Raw genomic sequence first — 23,906 nt, forward strand, 5'->3', positions numbered from 1 at the left:
GAGGTGCATAGGACCCAGCAGAAATGGCCTCTCCCCAGAGCCTTTTTTTGGGGGTGGGGGAACCTATTTTGTTAACTGGTTTGGGGTAGAGAATGGGGTTTCCTTTTCTTTAATCTTCCTGGCTTCTGGGGTGGGGAGGGTGGGGGGACAACTGACTGTTCAGTACCAAGGGGCGAGAGTGGGTCAGTAGACATCCACTCTCTCTTTGGTTTAGGTTTTTGACTTTTTTTCCCCTTTATTTTAAAAAGAAAATCTATGACAGTTTCATTGTTTATTTCCCCCCTGAACAGCCCCATCCCAGAATCCTTTTTTTCTGGGAAGCCCTTAGAGCACCCCTGACCACCCACACTTCACTTTCCCTCCCACCCCATATTCTCTGTGCTTCTCACAATATTTTGCACTTGATTGTCCTTCACTCTCCTCACTATCTGTCACCCTAAGGATCTGGTGACAGAGGTGGGGGGAGGGGCAAAGGTGGAGCAAGAATAGGATGTGTGACCTCTTCTGTTACTCTAAAAAAAGTTGTTTGATGGCAGTAATCTCCCTGTTCTATCACTGTTAGAGGCCTAATTTTATATCTATAAATATATTAAAAAGCAAGTCAAACTTGGATGTATCATGTTAAAATTATTGTCAAAGTTTAAATAACTATATATTCTCTATGAATGCAATAAAGGGACTTCCAGGAGTGTGAGAGTAATGCTGTGAGGTGACACCTAGGATCCACCCACCCTCCATGTATGATCCTCAGCCAGTGGGGCTTACCTCTGCTTGTAGGCGGCCCCTCGGTTCTGCCTCTTGTTGCTTTCTGCCTTTTTTTCAGGCTGGGACAAGCAGGAAATTACTCCCAACTCTGCCTCAGCTTCCTGTTTTTGAATCCATGAGGTTCCCACAGGTTGACTGAACTATGACTTAAGGAAGGGTCCCTCCTAGTGGGCTGTGACATGCTTGGTTCTTGAGCCTTCATCTCCATACCAACTCCCTTCCTAATGGAAAAGTGAAGGGGTGGCTTCTTGGGTTTTACTTTTCACTTTGTCCACCTTTTGATATCCTGGGATTGGGGGACGAATCATTCATGTGAGGATAGATGGAGGTGGCTGTCTTAGCACTGGCTACTGAATATCTAAGTCCCCATTGAGCTCTTGCCTTTATATGCTTTTGCTGGTATATCCTGTGCACCCCCCTCACCCCCCAACCAGGAATTCTGCATCCTGGAATAGTCTGATTCTACTACTAGGCCAAGAAGGAGGGGAAGAGCAAAAGGATCCCAGACTCACCCCCCTCCTGGTCCTCCTAGCAGTTCTCAGTGCTGCCGCCTGTACCCTAGGTAGGGAGTGTGGTAACAGCGGCTGGTGTGTCCCATGGTGATGAATGATGGTGCAAGCTGAGACCATGCACTCTGCAGTTTGTTGTGTGTTTCTCAGTAAAGTTTTCTTTTCTTTTTTTCTCTCCTGACTTCTGCTCTCTCATGATACAGGCACTCATTCATGACAAGCTGGTTGGCTCTTCCCACTGTTGGGGCCTGGCCCTGGCCTCACTCCACCTGGATTAGTATCAGAAGGGCCAGTCTGGATTTCCACTGCGGAAGAGGCTTCCACTGCTCAGTAACACTTAGGAGGTTGGGAAGGGGGGAGAGATAGTATTAGGAGTACTTTCCTGGCCTATTTTCTGTGCTGCAGTGAGGGATTTGGGGGGGTGGGGTATGAATATTGCTCCCCTCCCTTCCCAGTCATTCGAAGGCTCAAAATCCTGGTCATTCACAGAAATTAGTCTAGAGTCAGTCAGTATAATCAGTCACCTTTATTCCAGGGTTAGAACAAGGCCGTGCACACTGCAGACAGGAGCACAGGAACGGGGCATCTCACAACAGTATGGGGGGCTGGGGGAATGGGTTAGTCTTGAGATTTTGCCTTACAGAGAAATTCCCGGACTGCTGAAAACGATCCTGTCCCCCTTCTCCCTCTCCTTTCTCCCTTCTCCCTCTCCCTTCTCCCAAGGAAGGATCCTACTCTTCCTTCCTCTTCTCCTCTCCCTGCCTCCCCCAGCAAAGCACATTCTGACTGAAAGGACAATTCAGCTCTTTCACCCCCTCCTAATTCCACAAGGATCTCTCTCCCTGAGGGAGAAGCCAGGCAGGGCTGCAAAGGTCCTTTAAGGCAAAGCTGGAGCGCTCAAGGTGTGTGTTAAGGCAGGTGTCCGCATTGGCCAGAGGGAAGGGCAGGTGGGCTGGCTGGGATTGGAGTGTGCTGCTTCCCTCTCCAAACAGCCCGCTGCCCCACCCCCAACCCTTGCTCCTGAAAGTAACCCATATCCTAAAAGTTCCTTAGACTTTCTCTGAGTAGTCTCAGATTCCACGTCAATTTGAGCTTAAAAAATGTTTTATCTTGACTACATAGCAATTTGTGCCGGTCCCTTAACTGTGGCCTCCCTCCCCACCCCTGCTCTGACCTAGACAGTTAATGCGAGACACCACAAAAAAGGGCAGACATGGCAGTGCGGGTTTAATATACATATATGTAGAATATATATGTACACACAGTTAGCACGGTCAAGGTGGGGAAGGGCGTCTTGGGACAGGCAGGAGGCTGGGGTCACTGATTTGGCTAGGAGGCGTTCATAAGCCCAAGGCGCCAGGGTATTGAGGGAGAGGGGTTACCAAGTCCCCTCCTGGGATGAATTGGGGATCAGTGCAAAGGAAAACACTAGTTCACTTCTTCCCTTCTTGCTTGCTTGGTGTGTTCTAGACCAGGGGAAAGAAGGTACCTGCAGTAACCATGCTGGGACCCTGTAGTAGGGGCAGGACTGCAGTTAAAACCCAAGAATCTCCTCCCCAGCCTCCCTGGGTTCAGGGTCAGCACGGGCAACAGTCTGAGCAGGAATAAAGGAGTGGAAAGAAGAACCACAGAACATGCCCTCGGCCCACCTCAGGCCCAGGGGGGCGTGCTCCCAATGCAGTCCCAGAATAGGAGGATGGCGTCTAATGCTGGGTGCTGGGTGCTTGTGGGGCTTGAACTTCGGGGCCAGGAAAGGATCCCAATGTCCTCTTAGATCCCTGGTTCACACTCATTCTAGGCCTTTGCAAGGGGCACAAAGGGAACTCCAACCTGAGGAAGAGCTGGAAGCCAACTCCTCAGCCCATCCAGCATGGTGCAAACACTGAGCCTGCCCTGGCTTTTCTTAGTCCCTGGGGTGGGGGTGGGGGAGCCTCTCCACTTCCCCTCACTGCTTTTCATAAGATGCACCTCCTCTCTCTATCCTCACCCCACCTGGGCGCCTCCATGGAGGGAAATCCAGGTCCTTTTCTGCTCCCACACTTCAGAGGTGTGTGTGGGGGGGGAAAGAGTGGAGGAAAGGGAAGTTGGAGGAGCGTGCCTCCCCCTTCCCCCAGAGTGGAAAACTAGGCCATCCCCAGCCCCTGACCCCCATCCCCTCACGAGGAGGAACTAGATGAGCTAGACATAAAGACAAACAGCCAGAGCGTGCGCACACGCACACACGCGCACAGTAAGGGGTTAGGACCAGGTTAGTAAATGGGTAGGTGGGGGGGTTCCCTTGACCCCTCCCATGGAGGATGGGGGAAGGGAGTGGTCCGATGAAGGTCCAACCTTCTCTTCCTCCCCCTTGCTCAGGCTTTCTTCGGTGGAGGAGCCAATTTGATGATCTCTTCCTCAGAGGGCTGCCGGATAATGTCTGGGGGGAAAGGGGGTGTGTCCAGGGAGCAGCCAGGAGACCCCAGACAGGCCCACAGAACATGGGCCTCCATTCTCCCCAATTCAAGTCCTTCAAGGACAACCCATGGGAAACGAGAAGGAGTGAGCAGAGCGCGCTTACCTTTGTATTTCTTGGCACTGGGAATGCGGGTGAGCTTGGTGTCCAGCTCATCCTCCTCTGAGATCTTCAGAACGCGGGTTCTGTAGTCCACCACCATGGTGAGGAGGTCGGGGCGGCGGGAGATCTCGAAGATGTGCTCAATGTAGGAGAGGTTGTCTGGGGAGGAAGGCAGGAGAGGGTCAGAGTGTTGTGGAGGCCGGTAGCCCTGCTCTACCAGGGCGTGTTGAGGACCATCTGTAGGGCTGCGGGTGACTGGAAGAAGAGGCGCTGCTAGCCAGGAAAGAGGAAGGCAGCGACAGTACAGAGGGCCGTCCCAGGAAGGGGTGGTAGGGCCGTGCTCTTCCCAGAGCATGGGTTTAAAAAGGCATTTGAGGGAAACAGCAGGTCCCACCCAGGGTGAGAGGAGGACAGAATAACCATCCTAAATCCCCCGCCCCCGCCAAGTAAGCAACAAAAAAATTTCCCGGTCAGACATGGGACTTTTTCCCTGGCTGCCCCTGTGACTAGCAGGAGTCTCCTCACTATCCTCCAGCCCAGCCCCCTGCTCTCACAGCAGTGAAGTTAGTATCTCCCACACCCGTCAAATCACTGCACTCCCCAGCAGTCTCCACTTTTCCTTCCAGCTGCTTCTGCACACACCGGCTGCCTGGCCAGGCCCCACTTCACCCCATGCTGCCCCCCTGCTGTCCTGCCCAGCTCCCCTCCTCAGGGACATTCCACTGCCTCTTGGATCACCTTAAACGACTCCCTAGAGGCCCTCCCAGAGCAGTGGTCTCTGACGGTGGGTAAGGAAATGTTAGACGTCTTGGTTTTATCTGGAGTGTTACCACTTCTATTTTCATGTTCTACTTTCTACGTGATACCGCACAGGAGAGTCTGAGTAATACTTCATACTCAGGGGCACAGCGAAGACAAGCCCACGCCCCTGAGCCCCTGCCAGTCAGGGAGGGGTGCAGTGTGAACAGCGGGCCACCTGTCCCACCTTTGTCCAGCTTGTTGTGGCTCTCCAGGAAGCTGAACCAGGCACTGCCAGTGGTGATCTCCTCACTCTTTTCGCTCGGGATGTCCTCCTTGCAGGCCGACTTGAGCTGCTCCAGATCCTCCAGGGTGATGTTGTTGGTCAGGTCCTGCAGGAGGGTCCCGTACTCGGCCATGGCCTGGGGGGATAAGGGGAGTGGGGCTAAGTGGTGGGGACCACGCACCCTCTGCCTGGCCCTGCGTGCCTACAACATGGAGGTAGGAGCGTCACGGACCCTGGACCCTAGGACACGGGCCAGGGCGGAGCCTGGCGTAACAGCCACACCTCCTTCCCCCATCCTCCTCCTTGGTTCTCCCTCTAACAGTCACCCTGGCAACAACTCCCCTTACTGAGGAGGCGGTTACCATAGTAACCTGCTCCCGACTTTCTCACCCGCAGTTTCCAAGTCCCCCCAGGATTGCCCCACCCACCAGCAGCCCCTCCCTGTCAAAAAAAAAAAAAAAAAAAAAAACAAAACCCAAAACTCCATAACAGGGCCAGGGACTAGTGAGAGGGACTGGAGGGCTGTCAGGGCCTGTGTTGTAGCTCTTTGCCCCAGAGTAAAGGGGGTCCCTTGCTTCATCTCCCCACACCCCACTGATGACTCATTTTGGAAGGATGCCTGCTCTAATGTCCCCAGCCCCTCCGCTGGACCTGTATTCAATCACTTGAACATGGGGGGGGGGGTGGGCACAGGGAGAGGGAAACCATGGGCCACCCCGGTCTTTGTGGAGCCCCTTTTCTCCCCTGCTTGCTAGTGGGCCTCCACATAGCCCTCTGTCCTTGCCTTTGTGCTGTGCTCGCTGCCCCCGCGCCCAAGAATACCAAGCGGCTGGCTCTGGCCCCCTGCCCAGTTCCCAGGCAGGCTGGGTGGCAGGGAAGGGGTTTAGATGCAGTTTGGGGAGTCTGACAGGAAGGGGCTGCCACTCCTGCTGGCAGCAATATCCGCTGGCACCAGCTTCAGCGTGAACCCCCAAAGAGGGCTGGGCAAGGCAAGTTCTCACCAGGACTTCACCCCTCTCCTCTCTGAGGAAGCTCTTAGGTGAGCACCCCCGTCACCGCCCCCCCTCCATCTGCTGTGATAGAACTGTGGCTAAGACAGGAGGAAGGTGGTCAGATCGGACAGAGAACTTACCAGATTTGATAATTTTTCAAAATCTAACGGTGAGTTTTTAAAAGGGGCTTTCCCCCACAATGAGTATATAATTCTTCTACAATGAGAAAAGTGAAGCATTTACAAAAGTAAATTATATCATAACCACTAGCTAGACCAAGGAACTAGGTGGTCTGGGACTGAGCTGCCTGCAAATCACCCCAAGAGTGGGCTGGGAATGTGGCAGATGGAAGGGGGCAAGTTGACATCGTTTTCCTTATTTCTGGCATGTGTGCAGGGGGCACGGCCAGGCAGAGAGGCACGGCCACTACATAGTAAACGGCGTGGACTACAAAGTCCCCTTTCTCAGCCCCCTACTTGGACCCGAACAAACCAGACTCCCTTGGTGGCAGGCACCGTGACACGAACACAATGAGCCTGGCAGCAGGGCCAGCATGACCCCCATGAGAAACAGGCACTTGTAGGCACTCTGGGTTGCACCCCAGGTGCAGGCAGACAGAAAGGCCCAGGGGAGGCCCCGTCAGGCGGGGCCAGGAACAATGCTCTCGGCCTGTCAGCACTAGGAGCCGACTCTGCCTTGAAATCTAGGTCACAGCAGCAGGCTGTGGAGCCCAGCACTCCTCCACGGACCATCCGAGGACAGAATGGGGGTGATGGATGACAGGAGGCTCCTGAGATGGGGTTAATAACAGAGGGGTGTGAGGAGAGTCGAAGGGAAAGGCAGCATGTGAGGGAGCCAAGAAGCCCCAGCCTAGGGATGAGAACTGCAACCGATCCTGCCCTGGAAAACGGAACCGAATTCAGAATTCGGGGTCGCCCTGCCCTGCTTTCACTTGGGAGAGTGTAAACAGAGCCTGTGGGAGTTAAGTGTGCACGTGCACGTGTGTGCAAATGTGTGTGTCTCTCCTGGCAGGAGTGAAGATTCAGGTTCTGAAACTAAAACAGACTTCCAGGGGAGGTAGGCGGAAGGGGTTTGTGTGTGCGATACCCACCCACAAGCCTGAGGGCGGTGGGCAGGAGCCTTCTGAGAGTGAAACACACAAGGAGGCCCCTGAGAGATGGGGAGGGACATTTCTGGGGAGAATACAGGTGCCAAGATCTGTGCGCATGCTGATCCCTGTGTATGTACATCTGTGGGTGTGTGACCACATTCTGGTCATGGATCGTGTGCTTCAGCACTGGCCGTGTGTCTGTCTGAACCAGCTGAGTGTGTAAGAGGCACAGAACCACAGGCCACATCCAAAGACCAGGACGGGTGAGAGACAAGGAACAGAGAGTGCTGGGGGTGGGAGCAGAGTGCCTGTCAGGGGAGAACACTGGCAGGAGGGAAGAGACCCTGGGGGGGGAGGGGCAGCCCCAGAGTCCAGAGGAGGAGGCTGCAGCCTCAGCTCAGCTGTTACCATGGCAACCCCAGTTCTGGGCGGTTCCCCCCACCCCCCCCCACCCACCCCCCAGTCTCCAGGACAATGACACTGCCAGACCGGAGGGGTGAGGAGTGGTGAGTAAGACGACAGAAGGGACAGGCGTGGCCTATGCTCCTCCCTGGAGAGACCCGTTTGCCTGGGCCTGGCTGCTGTGGCTGGCCAGAGCCAGGGCCAGGGCGGGAGAGTTTAGGGGGAATTTCCGGGTTCAAGGAGGTGGAATCGCCTTACAAGGCTCTCAAGTCTCACTCAACAACCACTATGCACAGGGGTTCTGGCCATGGCAGTCCAACAGAAGTGAGGCTCCTGCACCCTCCTGTCACTCCCTGGGGGGGTTCCTATGGGACCCCCTCACACCCTTTTGCTCTGAAGGGCCCTCCTGATCCCTGAATCAGGGCGGCCGGGTCACTGCAGCCCTGGGTGGAGGCCATTCTCAGGACAGGATACCAGGGCCGGAACCGGGACTGCCAAGGCAGCCAGGAAGCCAGCCCTTCCCTCCCAGACCATTCAGTGCCTGGCTGGAGCCACCTCACACCTTCCTTCCTTCCTCCCTTCTTCCAGGCCCGCCCCAGACAAAGGCCCAACCTCCAGAGGATGCAGGGAAGCACTCAGGAGAGGGAGCAGTCAGGGGAGTGCTACAGGGGTTACAGAGGGAGAACCACCTGTGGAGGAGGCAGCAGCATCAAGAGAATTTCTGTGCATCTGACTCAAATCCATGATGATCCCTCTCCCTCCCTGGCTTCCAAAGCCTCAGCAGGTTAAGAGGCTAGCCAGGATTGGGGGCTGCAGCCCCTCCTGTCCTCCCATCTGTTGCAGCCACACAGATCTGGGGGTGCTGCCATGGGCAGGAGGGGCTCTCAAGTCTATTTGCCCTGTTACTTGGAGTTGTGGAGGGATGGCCCAGGACACAGTGGGAAGGGAGAGTTCTGGGTCAACGTCAGTTTTAGGTGGGCCCCCAACTGAAGCAGCCTGGCAGGCTGCCCTAATCATTCCTTTGCCGTCACTCAGTTGACTTCTTTCCTTAGCTTCTATTCAGACGGGGGGGGGGGGGGGGGGGGGGATGGGAGTATCTTAGTCCTGTAACGAAGGAAGAAGAGGGTCTACAGAGTCAGCCTCGGAATAAGGGGAGCAGGACACCTGGCCTCAAAATATTCAGACCAAAATGCAAAATGGGCCCCAGAAGGCGGGCAAGACTGAGCCTTCAGCCCACAGTGGGAGGGAAGAAAGCAGAACCTAGGGGCCAGGAGGTAGACACCTGGCGTTGGGTGGGGGAGGCAGGGAGCGCTGCCCAATGGCGAGGAGGCCACGGGACCTGGGCCACTGCTGCTCCGGTATCTCCCACTCTGTCTCTTCCTCGGCCATTTCCTCTCTCCCTCTCCTTTCAGTGGACTTGTATCTCACTAAAGAGGGTGGTACTGGGAGTGCTCAGATTCTGGGGCTGTGCCTCAAAGCCTCCTGAGTTCTCAGAGCTACTCCTCTGGAGGAAGCGTCCCTGCTGTGAAGTCAGGGTGAGTTTGGAGGAAGGGCCTGACGGCTGGATCACTGATGTCCACCACCGCGTGACGGGGGCCAGGGCAGCGCGGGAGCCTGGCCTGCCTCACGCCCAGCACACATGGGCACAGGTGTCAGGAAGTGAGGAAGCGGGACGCGGGGCAGCTGCGGGATCTCTGGCACGGTCCCCACTGGCGTGTTTAACCACAAAGGGGAGAGAGCAGTTCAAGCTAATCGCCTGGACACTCTGGCCAGACACCCGGAGAGAAAACCCACATATTCAGCGCCTTTCTTGATTCCCTGGGGTCTCGCCACCTAGTCCATTGGCACCTCCCTGATTTCTGAGCCCCTGCTGTCCACGCCTCTGCACTGGGTCCTCTTCTGACCACCTCTGTCCTCACTCCCAGCCCCCTGCGTCTCTGTCCCCTCGTTTGTCCACCTCCCGCACGCACATCCCTCTCCCCCGTCCCTCTGCGATGTCCAGCTCCCTCTCACACACATTCCCCTCATTCCCTCTGACTTGGGCTCCATCCTCAGCTGACTCATACTCATTCTTCATGTTTCTCTCTTTCTTCCACCCCCACCTCCATCCCTTGGCTACTCGGAACCCAGGAAAGCGCCACTCCCAGCGCCCTGAGCTCTGACAGATCCAGCAAGAGAGGCCACCCAACATCCCTGCTCTCCCCACGAACCCCCAGTGTAAGCGCCAGCCTCACTCACCCTCAAATCCTGTCCCCTGTCCCGGAGCCACACCAGGCTTGTCTCCTGTCTCTTCCCACTGTTCCAAAGAGCCGCAATCTGAAGCCCAGGGCTGAGAAGACGCCCAGAACCCAGGGTGGGCTTGGGGACAGTTGAGATGCTCCTCCAGCAGACAGCGGGGAGCAAGGGTGAGGCGGGGGTGGCAGGGAGTGCGGAGCGGCTGTGATTTGCTGTGTGCCAGACGGCGTGTGTAAGTCACATGGGCGTGTGTCACGGTGTGTGTGCTGTCTTGTAGGTGTGTGTCCCCATCAGGTCTGACACTGTTGTGTGAAACTAATGGGAGCTTACGTTCAGGGCTCCTCTCCTCCCCCGGCTCCCCACTCCTCCCTGGGTGCTGGCGCCCGCGGCCTGCCCACCGACCCAGGTGGCAAGGCCAGGGCCCCGGGGCACCTGGTGGCCGGGACGGCGCCCGGGCAGGTACCAGGCAGGGGGCGGGGGAGGGGTGGGCGGGAGCGGGCTCTGTCCCCCGCCAGCCTCCCAGGCTCGGGTCTCACGCCCAGCCCGCCCCCCAGCAGACCCGGCGGCCCTCGCCACGCGGCACGGGGCGCACGGACAGGGCGGACCCGGGGGTCAGCCGCCCCCATCAGGACGGACGCCCCTGGGAGCCGGGACCCCGGACCTACTCCCGGGCTCGAAGTCCGCCGTCTCCTCCTCCCCTCCCGCCGGGCCCCCAGCCCCGGGCCCCGGCCCTCACCGCCCGCTGCGCTCTGGGCGCGGCGCTCCGCCGTCCCGGGTCCGAAGCGTCCGGAGCCGCCTCCCGCCGCCGCTTCCGCCGAGCCCAGCACCCCCCGCCCGCGGCCGCGACGTCAGAGCCGGGGAGGGGCGGGAGGGGCGAGCGGGGCGGGGCGGGGGCTTCTGGAAGGCTCCGGAGGGGCCGGCGCGGCGCCGCTGCGGCCCCGGGGCCGCGGGGCCGGTTTCCAGCGGGTGCCCCCTGCGGGCTCCCCCACTGCCTGGGACCCTTCCGTGACCGCTGGGTGGGACCCCCGGAGGGCAAGAGATTCGGGGTTTGGGCGGCTCGGCCTCGGGTCCTCTCCGCTGCGGTTTTGGTGCTCGGAAACCTCCCCCTTCTCGCGGGCTGGAGGCTGTGGGAAGAAGAGGGGCGGGTGGTGAGGGCCACACAGCAGGGCCTCCGCGCCCGCCTGAGCCCAGCAGCACCTGACCTCTCTCGGGGTGATGCCAACCCCAGCACTTCTCACCTTTCTCAGATGTACTGCCCTCCTGCCTTCCCCCCATCATGATGTAATTTTATTTCTCGGGGGGTGGGGGGGGGGAAGTACATCAATGAGCTCAGCGTGCAAATATAGACAACGTGCAAAACCGCGCTGCTGTCTGCAGCTGTGCCCCTCTGCCCAGGCCTGGCAGGGCGCTCTCCCTTCCCCTCCTCCCCAGGGACTTTCCTCCCCAGATTCTCAGACAGAATGAAAGAAGGAAGGAAGCACTGGGGAAGCATCCGTTTTTTTCTGCCCCAGGGGTCCTGCCTGGACTCTGGCGGAGTCTGGCCCTGGAAGAGGCCTGAGCTTCACTCGTGCCTGTGCCGGCTCGGGAATGCCTGGCTATACTCGCCTCCTCTCCAGCCTGGCAGAAACTTCCCAGGAAGCCTGCGTGACTTCATTTTCCTTGAGCGTGCACTGCCCTAGCAGAGGCGCAGGCTACCGCTGCTTTGCTCTTCTCTTTGCTCTTCATCCTGTCCCACTTGTGTCCTGGCTGCCCCTTTCATAGTAGCACTCATCTGCCTTTGTTCTGGGTGGTAGGTAAGAAAATGATTCCGCTCACCCATTTTTGAGATTCTCAGGTCTTCCAGAGGTGACAAGTGTGGGCCTTGGCTTCATGCTGGCTCTACTCCTTTCCTGGCCCGGTTATGCCTCTGAGCCCTATCCTTGCTGTTTCCATGGGGATGCCAGTGTCTGTCCTACAGGGGGTTTCTCCAGGGACTAGCACAGATGATGCTTAAAAAGTGGGAGATGTTGCTCAGATCGGGACCTTCCTCCCACCAGTGCTGGACAGCACACGCGCCCTGTTAGACTTCTGTCAGAGCACGCACACTGGAGGAACACAGGCTCTCTGCTCTCTGGGTGCGCCCTCCCTCTCAGATCACCTTCTGGTTTGTCCGGAGAAGGTGAGACTCCCCAGCCTCAGGTCTCATTCTCCCATACTTCAAAATCTTTAGGGTCTCAGGCCTCCCCGGTAGCGCAGCGGTTGAGCGCTGGGTTGGGAAGCTGCCTGCAGCCTCTGCGGCACCGGTTCGATCCCCGGCTGCTCCCCCGTCACCCTCACCAGAGGAGGGTCCCACATGGCGCGCAGACCTCTCCTGCCGCCCGCTGCTCCCCTCAGCAGTGTACCTTGGTCCTTCTGCCTGCTCTGCTCCCCGCTCTGGCTCTGGTGAATTCTCTCACCCTCCACGCTTCTGACTATACCCAGTGCTTGTATAAATAAATAAATAAATTTAAAAAAAAATCTTTAGGGTCTCCCATGAAGGTTCATATCCCTGACCCACAAAAACTGATACCTGTTTCAGGTGTCTTCAGGGCCTGCTCCCCGCTCCAACTCTTTCATTCTTACCCCCACCTAGGCCTGCTGGACAGAATTTGATCCTTCCTGCTGGGCACTCCTTCAGGGTCCAGGTCTGTGACTCCAATTGCTTGAATGTCTCCTGTCCTTTTCCCAGACACCAGCTGGGTTGGTGTTCTCCCAGTGTCCCTGTGTTTATTCTATTGGTCTCTGACAATCAGAGTGGGCAACCTCCCTCTGTGTCTCCATCACCTCTCCTCCCTTCCCCACCCTGCCCATAACAGCTGGATGAAATTCAAACACCTCTGCAACCCCTATGCGGCCTGTTCCTTTCCTGGAGACAAACTGGCAACTAAACTGGGACCTCTCTTCTTGCCTCTCTGGTCTGCTCTGTGTCCCAAATGTGACTCACATTCTGCCAGTGTTTTTGATGTTTCCATCAACTGGAATGTCCCTTCCCCCACCCCTATAGCCCACCCCCTCCACACACATCAAATCCTGCTCTTAATATATGGCCTAGAAAATGCCCCCTTCCATTATGAGACCATCAAAGCTCACTCTGACCTTAGTGCATTTCTGTTTGTTTCTCCTTTTAACAGACACCTAATAGGGACTACTTTGTGTGTGCCCAGTGCCAGGGACACAGAGAAAAGGCCTTGGGTTCCTGCCTTCAAGGGCACCGCCCGGGGGGGGGGGGGGAGACAGGTTGGGAATGGAGACATCATTGAAGGGAGCGTGCTGGGACTGAAGGCAGGGGTGTGGAGAGCAGCAGAACCTGGAGTGGGAGCTGTGGGAGGGCCTGGGAAGGCCTGCCAGAGGAAGTGTTCTTGGGGCCTATCCTGAAGTTCACGTAAGAGCTGCAAGGGAGGGTGCTGTTGGCACTCATCACCTAGTTACATTTTGCTTTGTGTCTTCTTTCAAGCATTTAGTGTGCTTGCCTTGACTTCCCAGGGAGGTTAATCAGCCCGATAGCAGGGATAGTCCCAGCACTGCCTGTCCTCCCTGAGCACGCCAGCGCTGCTGGACAAACACCATGTGTTCAGAAAAGGCTTGTTGACTGGAAGCAGATAAATAATCCAGGCTTTTCCAGCATAAGCAGGCAAGGGAGCCCTCCTCTCCCTCCCTCTCATGGTCCTGAGCAAGCATGACCATCTAGACCTCATCCTTGCTGCTCCCTCCTGCCCGGGGCGAGACCTCCTCCACAGACACTTGCTCACGCTGCCCCAGATCCTTTATTGAGGCCTCTCTTTTGACCCAAATACATTAATAAGAGATTGCGGAGACACAGCCCCAAACACAGGGCCTCCCTCCCTTCAGGGTAGGACAGACAGAAGGACGGGGTTCGAGGGGCAGGAGGGTTTGCACATGTGGAGGGAATCCAAGTGAAATGGGCCCAAAGATATGGCAAGAGGAAAAGCACCAGAAAGAATGTGGGGGGGTGATGGACAAGCAATCACGGGTGTGGGCGTGTGCAATAGGAAACAGCTGTTGGGAGATGGCTGGACTGATGTGGAGGGAAGGGGCTTCTTCCCTCAACAGCTGGAGGATCCCGGGGGACCCCACAGGGCCCTGTGGCAGGAAACAAGCCAGGGAGCCTGGAGGAACTGAAGATAGGCTGGGAAGCAAGAGGGTGAGAGGATGGCAGGTGGCTCTGGAGATTCCACGCGGCAGCTAGTCGTCATCATCATCGTCATCATCGTCATCGTCATCCTCTGTGTTGATCTCGCCTTCCAGCACGTCCTCCAGCCAGTCCTCCAGCTCATCCGCTGAGGGCAGGTCCTCCTCATTGTCCATCTCCATCCATATGCTGTCCGCCTGGGACACGGTAGGACAGGACAGAAGTGAGCCCCTCTCCCCTGTGTATCCTCCCACGTCCCCTCTGTTCCTCTCCTGCTTCTGCCAACAGCCAAGGAATGGTCCAGAGGAGGGTCAGGTTGGAACAGCAATAGCAGGAGGGAAAAAACAACTGGATGGGCAAGTCTGCCTTCTTCCTTCTGTCCTATACTCTGCACCTGGCAGGAGCAGCTTCCTAGCAGACCTCTCTGTCCCTCTGCAAACCACTGTGGCTCCTCGTGGCCTGGACAGTCAAGTCAGGGCCGCTCTGTCTGGGCTTTCAGGTCTCCCGTCTCCAGCGCAGCCTGCAGACATCTTGAGACTTGGGCCATAAAAAACAAGTTGCCTGTTCCCAACCCTGTATTCATTTCCCTGCTTTTGACAGTGCGCGCTGACTTTTCCATCAATCTGCAAGTGATTTCTCATTGCGTTCACCTGCAGAATTCTGTGCGGTGTCCACATTACATGCCACTCCTTGGAACCGCACTCTGTTCTCTCCAGCAGAAGTCACTTTGACTTCTGCGCCTTGTGAACATTTTATTTGTATCTCTATTATCGAGTTTATCAGATTGGGCCCTATAGTTAATGGAATTCCTGTCTCCCCAGTTACACTGAGAATTATTTGAAAGCAGAGACTATGACTTACTCAGTTTAACTCAACAAACACCTTTGAAGCACCTGCTGTGTGTGAACAAGAGCTCTACCCTCAGAAAATTTGATCTAGGACGAGGTAGACATGAAAAGCCATTAAGAGTGTGTCCTCAGTGCCAGTGGACTGTGGGGGTGCTATGAAGGAAATGATTCCAAATGGGAGACCAGGAGGGACCTCGTGGAGGTGAGGTTTGAGCTGGACTTTGGAGAATGAGCAGCCATTCCAGCACATGGAGGCTTGTGTTTGGGGTGAACCTCTCCCCCCCTCAGCCCTGGAGGGGGCAGGTCCAGGTCCTCTGGGAAGGGCTTGAAGTTGAGGGGAGCTGGCCATGCCGGGAGCAGAGTTAGGATCAGTGGGTATGAGGGAAGGACACTCACATCGGTGACATTAACGACTCCGATTTGGGGGGCTGACAGGTCGATGTCGAATGTCTTCTCCCAATATGGAACCAGCTGCAGAGAGACCACAGGGCAGCTCAGTGGCATGCAGGGTCGCGAGTGTGGGGTCAGCCCAGGAGCAAGGGAGCGACAGTCCAGCTGCAGGGCTCAGCACTTGGGGATTGCTCAGCAGTTGACAAGCCAAAATCCCAAAGGGAAAGCAAAGGGAGTGTCAGCTGGGCCGCTGCCTCCCCTCACTGAGGAAAACTAGGTAGGAAACCCCTCTTCTGAAGAGGGGATCTGCTACCAAGGGGCCCTGTGATTTGGAGCAAGTCTTCTCCTGGCCCCACATTCTCTCTCGCCCAGGCAGTTAATGCGAGTAGTGGCCACTTGCATTTCGTGTTCATTCAGTGACTCCGCAATGGGTGCTCTGAGTGATGGGATGCAGCAGGGAACAACGCCATATGTCTGGTTGTGTGTACCCACATGCAGGCTAATAGGCCCACCTGCTCCCCAAACTCTGGATTTCTCTAGAAGGAGCCAGCCCAGGGCACCTGGGCTCCCTGTGCCGTTAATGTGCATGCGATTCAGGTTGCACCCTGCTCCTGTCTCGGTGTGCCCTCCCTGCCCACAGTGCCCTGGGCATAAGCAGGGCAGGGACCCTAAAGCCAGCTCCACCTCGGTGAGTCAGGTCCCTCCCTGTCCCAAGGACAGCAGTGCCCAAGTGAGCCTCTCACCAGAGGGAAGTCATCAGGGTCGATCCAGACAATGCTCAGATCAGGGTTGTCAGTGTTGTCCTGGGCCACGGCCTTGAGGGTCTCTAAGAACTCATAGCCATCTAGGAGGGGACACCATGGCAAGGGTGAGCTCCGTAGCCATCTAGGAGGGGACACCAGAGGTGCCAGAGCCCGTTTCCCCCCACGACTCCCCACAACCTGAGTCTAGGCAGGGGCACCTGTGAATGCCCCTGAATCCCTCCGGTGAGGCCCATCTCCCTTGTCACCAGTGCTCCCCCATCCAGCCTCCCTGCTCACCAGGATCTGCTTCCTCAGCAAAGGCCACAATGTGGATTCCGTCCATGTCATCCTCCTGGGGGGGACAGGCCTTAATGACGCTCCAGAAGCAAAGGCCCCCAAACTACCCTCAATCCTCCTTGACCCTCAAGTTTGTGAATTTGTTTCTGGATGCGGTATATTACTGTGGAGTGACCTGTCTCCAAGTGGCACTGCCCCTTCAGTGTCCCCCCCGAGCTTCCACACCTCCTCTGCAAACCCTTTGGCCCCAGAGTTTGGGGCTCCTCCCTTGTCATCTTCATGAAAGTATGTGTGACAGCCTCAAATTTTGTGGGGTGATGTCTCTCCTTCAAGCTGAGCATGAGGAGAAGCTTCTGGAACGTGAGTCTGCAGCCACCCCTGCTGCCCAAGGCTCTGGCCCATCCAGGGACACTCACCCAGGTCTCATACATACTCTCAGGCTTCAGTTTCCTCAGGGTTGATCTAGAAGAGACAGAGAGTCACCATTCTGGGGGCGAGAAGGATGTGCCCCTCTCCAGAGGGGCTCCACTACAGAGGCCCCTTCTGGGCCGCATCCAGGACACAGGCCACTTGTAGCCCAGAGAAGAGCCAGCCGGCAAAATCTGAGCTCCAGGCACCAGGTCCAGGCCACTGTGTGGTTAGTGCAGTGGGACAGCGAGGGCAGCCAGCGGACTGGAGAGAGCCAGGCAGGTGTGCACTCATTCACTCACTCATCCTTCCTCTCATTTGTTCTGAGTACAGGTGCGTATGAGTGCACTAGGCACTGGGGGTCTGTGTAGGCGGTCTAGCAGCACCCCAGTCCCTGCCCACTAAATACTACACCTCCACACGAAAATGTCTTCACACATTGCAGTTATGCCCTGGAGGGCAGGAATCTCCCCACCCCACCACTCCCCCACTCTGTCGAGAACCCCTGGTGTAGGGTATCGTGCGAGGAAGAACGCAGGCCAGGTCCCAGGGGAACCAGTTCTGACACTTACGACCCTCTTTAACCGATGTCAGGAGGATTCGATGTGACAACAGAGACAGAAGCACCTGCGGTTCTTGGCCAGCCCCAGCACTCAGGCCAACATGGCAGCAACCCCACCATGTGGGCAGGGCTACCAGCCAGCGTGCAGTGTCGCAGCGGGACACATGTTAGTGAGCTCCAGTTTCTCCAGAGTCACTCCAGCCCCCACCGCTGTCACAGCCAGGGTTCTGCTCCAGGAGGGGCATTCCTCTCACTGCCCCTGCCACTCCCAGTGCTCCCAGCCTCTGTGCTCTCATCGCCTATGTGTTCTCACCTGTGTGCTCCCACCTGTGCTCCCACCTCCTGTGCTCCCACCTCCTGTGCTCCCACCTGTGCTCCTACCTCCTGTGCTCCCACCTCCTGTGCTTCCACCTCCTGTGCTCCCACCTCCTCTGCTCCCACCTGTGCGCCCACCTCCTCTGCTCCCACCTCCTGTGGTCCCACCTGTGCTCCTACCTCCTGTGCTCCCACCTCCTGTGGTCCCCACCTCCTGTGCTCCCACCTATGCTCCCACCTCCTGTGCTCTCACCTGCTGTGGCCCCACCTCCTCTGCTCCCACCTGTGCTCCCACCTCCTCTGCTCCCACCTGTGCTCCCATCTGCTGTGCTCCCACCTCCTGTGGTCCCCACCTCCTCTGCTCCCACCTGTGCTCCCACCTCCTCTGCTCCCACATGTGCTCCCACCTGCTGTGCTCCCACCTCCTGTGGTCCCCACCTCCTCTGCTCCCACCTGCGCTCCCACCTCCTCTGCTCCTACCTGCTGTGGCCCCACCTCCTGTGCTCCCACCTGCTGTGGCCCCACCTCCTCTGCTCCCACCTGCTGTGGCCCCACTGCCTCTGCTCCCAACTGTGCTCCCACCTCCTGGGGCCCCGCCTCCTGTGGCCCACCTCCTGTGCTCCTCCACAAAGCTGACGATTTCCTCCACACTGTTGGGCTTGTCTGGGATGGTCACGGGCTCATCCATGAAGGCTTCATAGAAGTCAATTTCATTCATTTTTAGGGTCAGCTTCTTTGCCACCTTGAGGGGGCGGGGGCAGGTGGAGGGGGAGGGGTTGTGGGGTCAGCAGGGTCTGCTCTTTGCCACCTTGGGCAGGGGTGTGGGGACAGGGACAGGGGGTCATGGTGAGAAGCAGGGTTTTAGGGGGCAGACAATAGGAAGGAACAGACCGCTTGTCACTTCTGGTGACAGACAAATGTCTTTGCTGGTCTGGGCTTTGGTGGACTGGGAGGGTGGGTTAGATACTTAACTGGGAACAGGGCGACCTGAGCAACTGGGGAATGTTGTGTGTGGGGGGGAGGGCAGACCCATGGGCTCTGGGAAGGGGCTGGAGGCAGCTGAGGGAGTGGTGGGAAGCAGACAACCTTGCTGTCAAATGTGGCGAAGAAGGGGATATAGGGATGGAACTCCTCTGCGGCGTCCTCGAAGGCTTTGTAATCTGTAGGGGTGCAGAGTCAGTCTCGGGGACCAGAGCCCCTGAGAATCACCCCTCTGTCCTTCCCTACCCAGTTCTTTTTTGGAAGATGGATTTGTTCTGAGACCTACTCTTCCACCCTCTGGGGGTTACTTTGGGCTGGGCGTACAGAATACAGAATCCCAGAAGGGCTGTTGGGAGGGAGGGATAGAATGGGGGGGACTTGACTGGGGGGTCACAGAATGCTGGGGGACCAGTCGGGGAGTGTGCAATATTGGAGGCCCTATAATGGGAGAGGGTGGGATGCTGAGGGCCTGTCTAAAGACCCCAGGTGCAGAGAGGTGGAGCCTTGGATGGAGCCAACTACGGGAGAGGACTTAGGACAGATGCTGAGCATCTGAGGAGGGGCAGGAGGGGGCAAAATGGGGTTCAGGGCAGAACATCGCAATAGGAGTGTCACCCACGCTCTGAGTCTTTGTTCTTGAAGTAACCGATGAGCTTGTTCTCATCCTCGATGTTTTCAAAGGCCTGAAGCTCTTTGTCCCCTTCAATCATCTCCACGGGGTCCTCCAGGACCTGGGGGCAGGGGGCCAGGGGTTAGTATCAATTTATAAGCCCCCAGGGGAGAGGCGGGGGAGGGACTGGGATAAGGAGGGTTGGGGAAGGGAAGAAAAGCTGTTGATGGCATGTGTGTGCGTGTGTGTGCATGTGTGTGCATGTGTGTGCATTCACTGGGGTGTCCCGGGAAGGCTGGGCTGATCTGGGTGGGTGTGAAATCGCCACAAGCCCGCATGGTCTGAGGGACGCTCACATCGAGCAGAAACTCCACCAGGGTGTCAGCAGCAAGCTCTCCATCATACTCGATGACTTCATCTCCCTTAAAGATATAAATGCTGTCCTCTTCCGTTAGTCCTGCGGGGTGGGGAGCAGAGGTGAGCTGTGACCTCAGCTTCCCCTCAGATCCAAGGGTGTGCCTCAGGCGCATCCATCTCATGCCCCTCCTCCCCTCCTGGCCCTCCTGCCCTGAAGCCCCGCTTTCTGTGCCTGGACCCTGCCCTGTTGGCTAACCTGGTCCCAGGGCTCTCTGGAGAGAAGCTGGATCAGCTAGGGTGTTCAGGGAGAGCGTGGGGAGATACAGGCTCTAGAAAGTTCCTCTCACGCTCTGCCTGACACAGCTGAGACTAGGATTCGGATGTTCGGGTGTTCCTGTTGCCTCCTCTGAGGGCCAGTTTCCAGTGCAGCCCTCAGGGCTTGGCTATTCCTGACCACTGACTTCATCCCGGCCCCTCCCCCACCCAGGGCTGCTTGCAGCGGGTGCTGCCCCCTGGAGGCGGTGGCTATGGCACTGGGCGGAAGGGCAGTGGCGCAGGGGCCTGTCAGCCCTCAGCCCTGTTTTTAGGCCACCCCACCTCTCTCTGGTATTGGAGAATGAGTTTCTATGAGGAATAAAGGGGAGGCCCCGGCCTTAATCCTCCCTCTTTCGGTATTTTCTCCCTGCTTTCCCAGTAGCGCACAGGGGCCCCAGCCCAGCCTAGCCTGCAAGGCACCAGTCCTCCAGGGAAGGGAGGTCTCCCCAGCACTCCTGCCACCGCCCCCCCCCCCATCCCTCCCTTACCCAGCTTCTTGGCTACGGCCGCATCCTTCTCAGAGTCCACGAGTCCGAAGCCAATACCCTTGTCTTCCAGGACTTGGGCCGCCAGCTGGAGAAAGGGTCAGGGTTAAAACCCTGCAGTTCTTGGTAACCCACTTCTCACCTCAAGCTTCCAGGTTGAGTCCCTTGGGATGCAGGGGACAGGAGTTGACCTTGACCCTGCGCTGGGATGCAGGGCATCTCTACTTTCCCTACAACCCATGCATTTGATCTTTCATTCACTTTTAATCCCAGAACATTGTTCACCTACAATGTGTTTATTACACTGAACTTCAAGATACTCTGTGTAAGGTCCTGGCTCTGCCTTCTGAGGGCCTGGGCCCTTCTCTGCTCAGGCCCAGTCCTACACTCCACTGTGGTCCAAGGCTGCGCTCAGGGTGGGCATAATGTTGTAAGTCCCCGGGTTCTTCCAAGTGATGCCCAGTGGCAAGAATTTTGGAGGGCAGGGAAGTGGTGGGGGTTTTACTGGGGAGTGGAGAACACTAGGGCCAGAGGTTGCCTCCAAGGAAGAGACAGGCAGACCAGAGGTGAGAAGGCCAGGCCCTGCTTCTCCCCTGGCAGAATCCCCTTCGCTCTACCCCAGCTGTTCCTTGCAGTGTCCCTGCATTCACTGCCTTGCCCACCCAGCACAGACGGCTGGGCGCTCAGGACAGGAAGGCTGGTGGCAGGTGTGTGGCCGGGGATGCTGAGCATGCAGTATAAAAATACTCAGCTCATTAGTCCAGGGCGGGTTCCAGTTCCTGCAAGGGTGCAGAGAAATGAGATCCTTTGAACCTCCAAACTCAGAGCAAGCTGGGGCCCATGTGTGCCCCCAGCAGGAGAAGGAGTGCCTGAGCATGGACAGAGATGATAACACTGGGGGGTGGGGGTGGCCATGTCTCCTAATCACTCTGACAACCCCTCTCTCCTTGGGCCTGAAGTCAGCTCAGGGGTGAGGGGTCTTCCCACAGGTGGAGGTGGGGAGGTGTCTGAAGCCTCCTTCAGCCACAGAGCTTTCCAGTCTGGGTGTCAGCTGGATCCAGTGGGGCAGGGGGGCACTACGGGGAGGTGGGGCCTGGGGTAGATGGGAGTGTGGTGGTCTCTGTTACATACATGACGTGCAAATCAGATGTGAATCTCAAATAAGTTTATACAGCTTCGGTGAAGTGGCCCCTAAAGTGACCACAAAAGTAGGTCTGGAAGTGCAACATGCTCCAGTCCTATTTCCCCTAAAGAACCTCCTTTTCCCTCCTTTGCCCCCTCCAGATGCAACCACACCTATTACTGCCAGCCTCAGAGACCCCCCCATCGCACCTCCCCCCGATATTGGGAAGCTTGGGAAACTTGGTGGCACTCTGGTTCCAGACTTAGCTAAGGCCACATGGTGCTGCGTTCTGTCATCAGATGCCCCTTGACCCAGGCCTCCTGGAAGATCTGTCTGGGGTGTAGGAGGGATTTCAGGGCCGGGTTCAGGTATCCTGCAGGCCCACAGACCCCACTCACCTCTAGAATCAGCTCCTCCATCTCAAACTGTCTCTGGGAGGCCTTGTCATCCTCGGGCGGCTCGTGGTAGAGCAGTGCCATCACCTCATACTTCTTGAATATATTCTTGTAGTTCTTCGCGTTGACATTCACCACGCGGTCCACACCATCGTACGCAGGAAAGTCCAGCCCTTCCTCCCCCTGCACCCCTGACTGGGGTGTCCCCAGCACCAGCAGCACTAGCAGCACCAGCTGCAGCCCTGGCCTGGCCCTGGCCCCCATCCTGCCTGCAGCACACGTGGTGGGAGCGGGTCTGGGGTGGCTCTTCTGGTCCAGAGGAGTGGGCTGCAGCAGGGAGGGCCCCAAGGTCCCGAGTTAGGGGCTCAAGTTGGGGGTGGGGTGGGGAACAGCCCAGAGCAGTGGTTGGAGGGCACTGCTGGGTCCTAGGGAAACTGCCGACAGGGCCAAGAGGAAAAGGGTCAGGAGGCGGACTGGGGCGGGGGTGGGGAGGGAACCGGAGCTGCCCGACACTGGCACCCTCGGCCCCACCTGGCCCTGTCTAAATATGTCTCAGGGTTGGCAGGAGAGACAGATAACCTTCTGAGGCCAGGACAGCTCTGCAAGGCCTCAGCCCTCTCAACTCCCACACCCCTCACCCGGGCTTCCAGAGGTACCTTCCCCACCCCCGCCCCAGTGTGCAGGGCTGCTCAGCCCCTGTCCCCACACTGCCCAAGAACTCATCGCCATATTAAGAAAGGAAAAAGCCAGCGCTAAAAATAAGACCAGATGAGTCGGAGGTAAGTGAAGCTGGGAGGGCGGGGTGTGTATTGGGGGAGCCGAGGAAGGCACTCAGAGAGGAGGAAATAGGGCAAGAGAAGGGGTGGCCTGGGTCAGAGGTTAGCTGGCGATACCGGACCAAGAGGGCAAATGTGTGCGGACTCTCAGTCCCAAGACCCAGCTGTCTGCACCCCCCTGCACCCCGCGGCGCCTGTGCTCTGGTCCTGTGGAGGAGAGGGGCGAGGAAAACGCTGTAGGCCGTGGGCAGGAGACCCTGCAATTCCCTCTAAAGAAGATGAGCTCATCCTCTGGATAAAAGTGGGCCTCATCCCAGAGGCACCTGGCGCAGCTCCAGCCAGTCTCCTTTGCCCACTTGCCACTCCTGACCAGGGTGTGGACAGGGCTGGACCTCGTCCCCCTGCAGACACGCCAATTCGGTTCTCTGCCCCGAGGCCACCGCCTCCTGCTCAGCTCTTCGCTCTGATCCACGGGACAGTGGGGAGGGAGGAGTCCTCCGCTGAGTGAGTCCCAGGCGGGCCGTAGCGACCATTCATTTCCAGGTCTTTGACAAGACCTAGAGGATCTGAAATAAACCAGGGGAAAATTCACCAACCTTGGAAACATGAGGAAAGAGGTGCACCCTGCGCCCCAAGCCAGGTGGTCTGGGAGCTCTCCCTAGGAGCCAGGCAGAGTTGTCAGGGGACTTGACCCCAGCTTGGAGGGGAGGGTGGGCGGGACGAGCTTGGCTCTGGGTGCCCAGGAAAGCAGGGGCCTCTCCACTGTCCGCCTGGGCTCTTACCATGCGCACTTCACCACAGAGGCACGGGGAGGCCATGGAGGCCAACGTCTGCAGCCCCCAACCCCACCCTGAGGTGTCTCTGATTTTGGAGACACTGTGCTTATTTTGCTCCTAGGTGGGGGCATGGAATGAAGTTATAGGAATAACTTCCCACACTCTTATGGGCAGAGCTCAGGCAGTCCATCATGGTGCCTCTCCAGAATGTGCAGGAGAGGGCCCCAGGGGGCGTCGTTCTGAGCAGGAGCGCCAGGGCTGGGCGCTGTAGCCTGTTGGAGCTGAGGTGGCTGAGGGACCCACTTCTGGCCTCCCAGGGGGTGGTAGTGGCTGGCATGCTCATGGCAGATGGGCAGACTACCCAGCAGTGGGCAATGCCCTGATTTCTCACTTCTGGGGGAGAGGGACAGTCTTGGGCAGATGTTGGCACACTGGACTTACTCCAGCGTGAATCTAACCATTTGTCCCCCCGAAGAGGTAAAGTGGGCAGCATGGTGGCTAGTCCGGCTCCGTTTCCTCATCCACTCCTGCAGCTGCCAGGGTTCTCTCCACCCTGAACTGCGGTTCCTCCGTGCCCCTTCCAGCTCCCCTTTCCCATCAACCCCCATGACATGGAGCTCTCTGTTCTCTTCTCAGCCCTTTCCCTCTCTCTGGGCCTCTGCTTTGGGTCCTTGGGCTTAGCAAGCCTCAGTCACTGGGATCAAATGACCCTGATTTGGGGCCTCTGTATTTTTAACCCACCAGCCACCCAAGCCTCCCCGTACT

General features: G+C 57.5%; 2 protein-coding genes across 2 annotated transcripts; both read right to left on the reverse strand.

The window, feature by feature from the left end:
* Positions 1-3,440: 3,440 nt before the first annotated feature.
* On the reverse strand, positions 3,441-9,671 carry PEA15 (proliferation and apoptosis adaptor protein 15). The gene is made up of 4 exons (XM_084251527.1): positions 9,596-9,671; positions 4,814-4,988; positions 3,832-3,987; positions 3,441-3,690 (listed from the first exon to the last, which is right to left on the reverse strand). The coding sequence occupies exons 2-4, from the start codon at positions 4,983-4,985 to the stop codon at positions 3,626-3,628; spliced, it is 393 nt and encodes a 130-aa protein (XP_084107653.1). The 5' UTR covers positions 4,986-4,988; positions 9,596-9,671; the 3' UTR covers positions 3,441-3,625.
* A 3,658-nt stretch (positions 9,672-13,329) lies between these two features.
* On the reverse strand, positions 13,330-21,853 carry CASQ1 (calsequestrin 1; the record flags this gene model as incomplete). The annotated part of the gene is made up of 11 exons (XM_084249344.1): positions 13,330-13,957; positions 15,005-15,079; positions 15,742-15,842; positions 16,039-16,093; positions 16,455-16,500; positions 17,935-18,065; positions 18,410-18,483; positions 18,924-19,035; positions 19,271-19,371; positions 20,075-20,159; positions 21,593-21,853. The coding sequence occupies 11 exons, from the start codon at positions 21,851-21,853 to the stop codon at positions 13,814-13,816; spliced, it is 1,185 nt and encodes a 394-aa protein (XP_084105470.1). The 3' UTR covers positions 13,330-13,813.
* Between the last annotated feature and the right edge of the window lie 2,053 nt (positions 21,854-23,906).

The sequence above is a fragment of the Talpa europaea genome (assembly GCF_964194135.1).
Source record: "Talpa europaea genome assembly, chromosome: 12".
Classification (NCBI taxonomy): Eukaryota; Metazoa; Chordata; class Mammalia; order Eulipotyphla; family Talpidae; genus Talpa; species Talpa europaea.

Bases quoted from the DNA above. Each gene is read 5' to 3' on its own strand.
- PEA15 (XM_084251527.1), bottom strand. From the start codon at position 4,985: ATGGCCGAGTACGGGACCCTCCTGCAGGACCTGACCAACAACATCACC. The intron at 3,988-4,813 runs GTGGGACAGGTG...CTTCCTCCCCAG, and splicing joins CCACAACAAGCTGGACAAAG to ACAACCTCTCCTACATTGAG. The intron at 3,691-3,831 runs GTAAGCGCGCTC...CTTTCCCCCCAG, and splicing joins CAGTGCCAAGAAATACAAAG to ACATTATCCGGCAGCCCTCT.